This window comes from Lactuca virosa, chromosome 8 (assembly GCF_052849685.1).
Source record: "Lactuca virosa cultivar CGN04683 chromosome 8, Lactuca_virosa_CGN04683_v6, whole genome shotgun sequence".
In the NCBI taxonomy this organism is placed as follows: domain Eukaryota; kingdom Viridiplantae; phylum Streptophyta; class Magnoliopsida; order Asterales; family Asteraceae; genus Lactuca; species Lactuca virosa.
In genome coordinates, this window is record NC_136433.1 from 330,094,491 (window position 1) to 330,100,594 (window position 6,104).

Consider the following 6,104-nt stretch of genomic DNA (forward strand, 5'->3'; position numbering starts at 1 on the left):
ACAAATGTTTCAACAAGAAGTACATTTTATTCTCTCGTATACCAAAATTAAATAAATATCTTCTTTTATTTAACCCAATGGACTTGTAATAACTTTTTTTGGTCTACACAACCTGTGAGTTAAACTCCCATAAAACTGAACGATTCATTTATTGTTTATTTATTTTAATTGATGAAGACTTGAACAATGTAATTCTATACCCCTTTGTATATTTAACATCAACTTAGATTATTTCTTGAGTGTGATATTTCATTGGCTATTTGAGTAAAATGTATGATATGAGCTTCTGGAATCAAAAAAATATGGTCAACATTTGTCTACAACGTCTTCATATCCCCTACTTTTTTGTCCTCAGTTTCTTTTAATGGTTTTTTTTTATTAAACTATAAACCATAGAACTTTTACCAACATATCTTAAACTATCCCATGATAATAACTCTGCATAATTCAACTAAGACGGTATATCAATCAGAAAATGTTGCAATAAATATCTTTTTATGTTAACTTAGACATGAAATTAAAAATCCTCCAACTTTTTGCTCCCATCGTATAGAACAATAACATATAGACACAACTAATTCTTTCTTTTAATTTTGATATTTGTCTTAATCTAATAAAACAATAACATATAGACACAACAAACTCTTTCTTTTAATTTTGGTAGGAACATATATATATATATATATATATATATATATATATATATATATATATATATATATATATGCCATGTTAAATCAGAAAAAAGAAAGTGTACAAAAGAAGTAATCAACATATGTTTTCACAACAATCCAACCCCTTAATAGCTTTTTCCCAGATTAAGATGGACCAATGGGCTCCTTCGAAATTCAGTGATCAAGGTAAAGGAATAAGTCATTCAATTCAGTGATCATTCGGAGTTGGCCTATAACTTAGAATAAATTTTCATATTATAATAAATACAAGTTAGAATTCTAATATTCTTTCTATGCACTACTTGATTATGTCTCAAAATTTTCGTGATTTACATAACTTAAGATTTGAACATTATAAAAAGCTATTAAAAGCCAACAAAGACCCATATAAGATTGTAATTTAAGAGCTATTTTAAGAAAACAAAACTAAAATTTAATAAAAATCATGTAGCTCTTTACAGAGATTAAAATGAGCAAATGTTTAAGACACTATGGAAGTTTGAATATGAAAATATATATATATATATATATATATATATATATATATATATTATATTTTTTAAGCATAATGGGACAAAAAGTACCTGTAGATTGGAAAAATAGACGAAAATATGTTTTTTAAGTTCCAAGCTGCAAAAATGCAAAAGGCAAAAGGCATCCAAAACATCAACGAGGCAAAAGGGATGTTTTATACTAAAAATTGTTATTGTTACTCTGACCTTCAAAAAAAATACTCCATGAATGAAAAAGCTTTAGCTAGCACTCCATCTCCATGCTACACGTGGATTAAGAAAAGAAACACACAATAACAATAATTCCCCTACTATATAAATCCAAATCTGTAAACTGTTATTGTTTACAACTTAAAATATATGTTACATACAGAACAGAAAACATAACCTTCCACTAAAAAGTCAAACTTGCATAAAGAAGAAGTCAACCTCTATGCTATGCATTCACCCAAATAATGTATGCCTGGTGCTGGTATATAAAAAAAACATCATAGCATGATGGATGATAACAATAATAATAATATATCTTAAACCATTGGGTGTCATGTTCATGGGCTCTAAAATGTCCAATTTACCCTCATCAGCCAAACAAACCACCTGTACCAAATTTAGCTTGTTGAAGCTCTTTCCGACGCTGCTCCTCTAAGGGATCTGGACTCTTCATTACCCTCCGCGCACGCCTACAAAAAAAAGAGGTGAGAGGGCATTTTTGTCTTTTTAATAAAATTGTGAAAATCCAGAGTTAAGATAAGATAGCTACCTGTCCTGTGCATGCTGAGCTGGAAAAGTTGGCATAAAATCTTTAGACTTTGGAAGAGGAACTTCCCGAAACCATTCATGGTTTAAAGCTGCTTCAGCTGTTATCCTCTGAAAAAATCCCAAATTTTATTTATTTTCAAAAAAAATAGAACTTTTTAATTATTAAAATATATAATAATAATAATAATAATAATACCTTCTCGGGGTCATAAGTTAGAAGTTTATTCAACAAATCAAAGCCAGCATCAGAAAGGACAGGGGATCCAGTGAAAGATGTTGCTGGGAATTTTCTCCTCAATAAATTATACCTGAGAAAATAAAAAAGAAAAAGAGAAAATGGTAAATAAAACCAAGGGCAGTTTTGGAATAACTAAATTGGTCAGGTCACCAATGGAAGCTAGAAAGGCAGACCAGAAAATCACCCAAAGCTGGACGCCTGGGAAAACAGTGGCAAAAATAAGAAAATCTGAAAGATTTAATTTAACATTAAATACTCAATTCAAGAAACTCGATACTTACTGATGCTTCACAAAGTTCACCTTCACCCCTGGAAGCTTAGAAAAACCAGGCCAAATTGTCTCATTTGGTGTCCCAAGTATTTTGAATATCTGCAATCATTACTCATTTAGTCACTAACTAAAGACTATTAATATTATCAAGGCTAAAATAGTAATAAAATATGGTCAAACTTACCTTGTCAAGCTGGTCAAACTCTGTTTTCCCATTGAATAATGGTTGTTTGGATAAAAGTTCAGCCATGATGCAACCCAATGACCACATGTCAATTGCTGTAGAATATTCTTTTATTCCCAAAAGAAGTTCAGGTGCCCTATTATTAAAGTTTAAAACACCAAATAAGATTATGAAACCAAATTTGACTTAATGGGTTGACAACTTAATCTGAAAAGCTATACATCACTGTTTCTTTATGACTTACTTGATGAATTAAGCCAGAAAGCCTTGCAGATGGTTTATTGAATTTTGTTAATAAGTGATGAATTTTGGGTAGTTTTTCAAAATACAATGCTATATTTGGGTGGTTTTATAAAAAAATGAAAGTGCAATGCTATATTTATGAAGATTTTCAAAAAAAAAAGTGAAAATACAATGGTATATCTTTGTGAGATTAGAAACACTAGATCAGCAATGTTATATTTGGGTTTTTCTCAAAAAAAGAAAAATGAGAATGCAATGTTATATTTGTGTAATTTAAGAAAAAAAAAAGGTTGAAAGCACAATGCCATAGTTGGGTAGTTTTTCAAAAATAACGAAAGTGCCATGCAAAAATTAGGAAGATTTTCAAAAAAATAAAATAAAATGCAATATTATAGTATTTGGTAGTATTTCAAAAAAATGAAAATACAATGCTATATTTGTTAGTTAAAAAATACAATGCTATTTTTGGAAAGATTTTCAGAAGGAAATGAAAATGCAATGCTATATTTAGGTAATTTTTCAAAATGATGAATATAGTTAATTAAAAAGTGATGAATTTTGAAAGTAAGGGTAAAAGGGTCATTTAGTCTCGTTCAGATGGTTGATTCAGTCTAAAAAGAAACAGACCTTATGTATCCATACATGACTTAGTGGGGGTAAAGAAACATTCCAAGTGTAGTTTTAATGCATGAATTCGATTAAAGATTGTAACAAATGCACATGATGTTGCAAAATAGACAAATTTGCATTTAAAATGAAATGAAATATTACCATATACTGCTTCTTACCTGTACCAAAGAGTCACCACCAAATGAGTGTAGGGTTTTAAAGGACTCCCATATTGACGAGCCAATCCAAAGTCACAAATCTTCAACTCACCACGATTATTCAAAAGTAAATTTGAAGTCTTTAAATCACGATGAAGAACCCAATTGTCATGAAGGTATTGTGTTCCCTCTAATAACTGAAGCATAAGGCATTTAACTTCACTCTGGCTAAAAGGCTGTTTCATTGTCTCCATCAATGCCTTTAGATCATGCTCCATGTATTCCATAACCATGAAAATGCTGTCAAGATTGCTCCCAACAACCACCTCCTTCACATCCACAATTGAAGGATGATGAAATGAAAGAAGAATGTTTATTTCCCTTAGAGAAGTCAAAGGAAACCCTTCTCTCTCTTTCTCCATTTTGACTTTCTTTAAAGCAACAACTTCTCCTGTTTTTTTATCTTTGGCTCTGTACACAACCCCATAAGTTCCTTCATCTATTTTGTTTAATCTCTCAAACTCATCGACACTTCTACATCCTTGTAGCATATTCACACTTCTTTGAGGAGCTGGTGTGGTATCTTCATTCTCTGAATCAGATTCTGATTCTGATTGGCTTAGACTAACACCATCTTTCTTGATATCATCATATATCTCCATGTAGTCCTTCCTTTCCAAATCATTGTCAGGATAATCATAATCACCATCCACACTTAAAGATCCAACATTGTAACCTTCTCTATCTTCATTTGACTCCAATGAAGCTTCTCTATGATGCTCCCCAGCCTCTGGACTTGATGACTGCTTTTGTGATCTAACTTCAACAGATGCATCAGAAAGTTGACCTTCATCAGCTGGAGAATTGGCATCATTTGCCCATCGAGAGGATCTTATAGTACGTGCAGGCATATACTCTTCATCATCTGGTTGACCTGCATTCCCAATAATGTCTTCCTGGGGAGGAGGAGGAGGAGGAGAAGAAGAAGATAAGCCTACATGATCTTCCTGGACAGGGGAAGAAGATAGACCAACACGGGGTTCAAATCCAGAAGAATCATGCTTTTGCTTCCCAATATCAACTGGAGTATTACCTGGAGACTGATGTGGACTCTGAAGCTTGTTACTTTCTGCATTTTGTACATCTGGAGGAACAAAGTTAGGTGATCTATGGTGTGATTTAGGAACTGGAGGTGGAGGAGGGAGGGTAAGGGTAGTATTAGCTTCCTTATCATCTCTGTCCCAAACAATAGGTGAGAACTTTCTCTTCTTGCTATACAAAGAAGATTGGGAATTATTCTCCATTTTAGAATCATCATTGTTCTTACCATTGATTTCCAAATCAACACCTTCATCAGAACCACTCTCACTAGACAACTCCCCAGGTTCACGATCCCCAACTCTCAGGCCATAATCACCATGCCTTGACCCTCCACCATCGCCACTTCCTCCTGAATAACTCCGATAACCACCACCACCGCCATTCACCGACTCCCTTTCTTTAGCCCTACCACCGCCTCTACTATGGCGGACCAGATTCTTACCCCTCTCATAACCCTGGTTACTACCATTCCTTACACGGTCGTAGTCCCCTTTAGAATAAGAAAGTTCCCGCTTAGACACATCGATATCAGATTCACGCTCCCTAAATTCGTTATCACGGTATCCTCCATGTCTTCCTGCCGCCATATACTTGTTCATATATAAAAGAAAACAAAATTTTACCTCTCTAAAACCCTAACCCTAGAAATTTAAAAAATTCTCAATCCTTTTACTTTTTTGTAACGAAGGCGGAACTATACGTAATTCGAGGTCAACAGGCACAGATCGGAATACGATAATACACAAGAGCAAACAAGAAAATAAAAATCAATGTATAATCGAATCAAGTACCAAAAGTTTGGCAAATTTTGATCAATTACGAAACCCTAGAAATCGAAGAATATGACAAAAAACAGGGAATTAGCAAAAGAAACCTAAAAGCTTCTATCCATCCAGTAGTTCCTTCCCATGTGAGCGTTTACGATAACATTAACGCTTACCAGCGGCACCGGCGGCTGTAGAAATGGCGGCGGGGCTCGGTGGTTCTAAAAGATTTTTGAGAGTAAAGGGATGCGAGAAAGGCCTTGAAGATATCGATGGTGATTTAGGATTGTATCCGTCCTGTATACGCGTAATAATGACCGATAGATTTAAAGAGTGAGGGGTGTTTGGGATCGCTTATCTTACACTTGCATTTTATGTGATGCATTTGAACCCCACAATAATTTGCTAAAACCTCATGCAATTGAAACCCCCAAATTTTTTCATCTTCTTAATAATTAATCACACATAATCAATGGTAATTCATACGAGATAATAATTTGCTAAAACATCATGTATTTGTATGGTATTAGAACATGTTTGAGTTTTTGGGTTTTAGACTTTAGTAAATGGGTAATCCGTTTGATACGTTGG

At 33.5% G+C, this 6,104-nt stretch overlaps 1 protein-coding gene across 3 annotated transcripts; it reads right to left on the reverse strand.

Moving 5' to 3' along the window:
* Positions 1-1,480: 1,480 nt before the first annotated feature.
* Positions 1,481-5,838, reverse strand: LOC145134944 (Protein kinase superfamily protein). Of its 3 annotated transcripts, none has more exons than XM_079069747.1 (6): positions 3,670-5,836; positions 2,639-2,774; positions 2,465-2,553; positions 2,142-2,253; positions 1,947-2,053; positions 1,481-1,866 (listed from the first exon to the last, which is right to left on the reverse strand). In XM_079069747.1, exons 1-6 carry the CDS (start codon positions 5,346-5,348, stop codon positions 1,767-1,769), a joined length of 2,223 nt encoding a protein of 740 aa, XP_078925873.1. In that variant the 5' UTR covers positions 5,349-5,836; the 3' UTR covers positions 1,481-1,766. The 3 variants fall into 3 exon arrangements, 2 of the variants coding, with proteins under 2 accessions (XP_078925873.1, XP_078925874.1); XR_013719432.1 differs by lacking the exon at positions 1,481-1,866 and adding an exon at positions 2,368-2,381 and having other exon boundaries at positions 3,670-5,838; XM_079069748.1 differs by lacking the exons at positions 1,481-1,866; positions 1,947-2,053 and adding an exon at positions 2,357-2,381 and having other exon boundaries at positions 3,670-5,838.
* Positions 5,839-6,104: the final 266 nt, after the last annotated feature.

Bases quoted from the DNA above. Each gene is read 5' to 3' on its own strand.
- LOC145134944 (XM_079069747.1), bottom strand. From the start codon at position 5,348: ATGAACAAGTATATGGCGGCAGGAAGACATGGAGGATACCGTGATAAC. The intron at 2,554-2,638 runs GTAAGTTTGACC...TAATGATTGCAG, and splicing joins AGTTTGACCAGCTTGACAAG to ATATTCAAAATACTTGGGAC. The intron at 2,254-2,464 runs GTAAGTATCGAG...TTATTTTCTCAG, and splicing joins GTGAACTTTGTGAAGCATCA to GTATAATTTATTGAGGAGAA.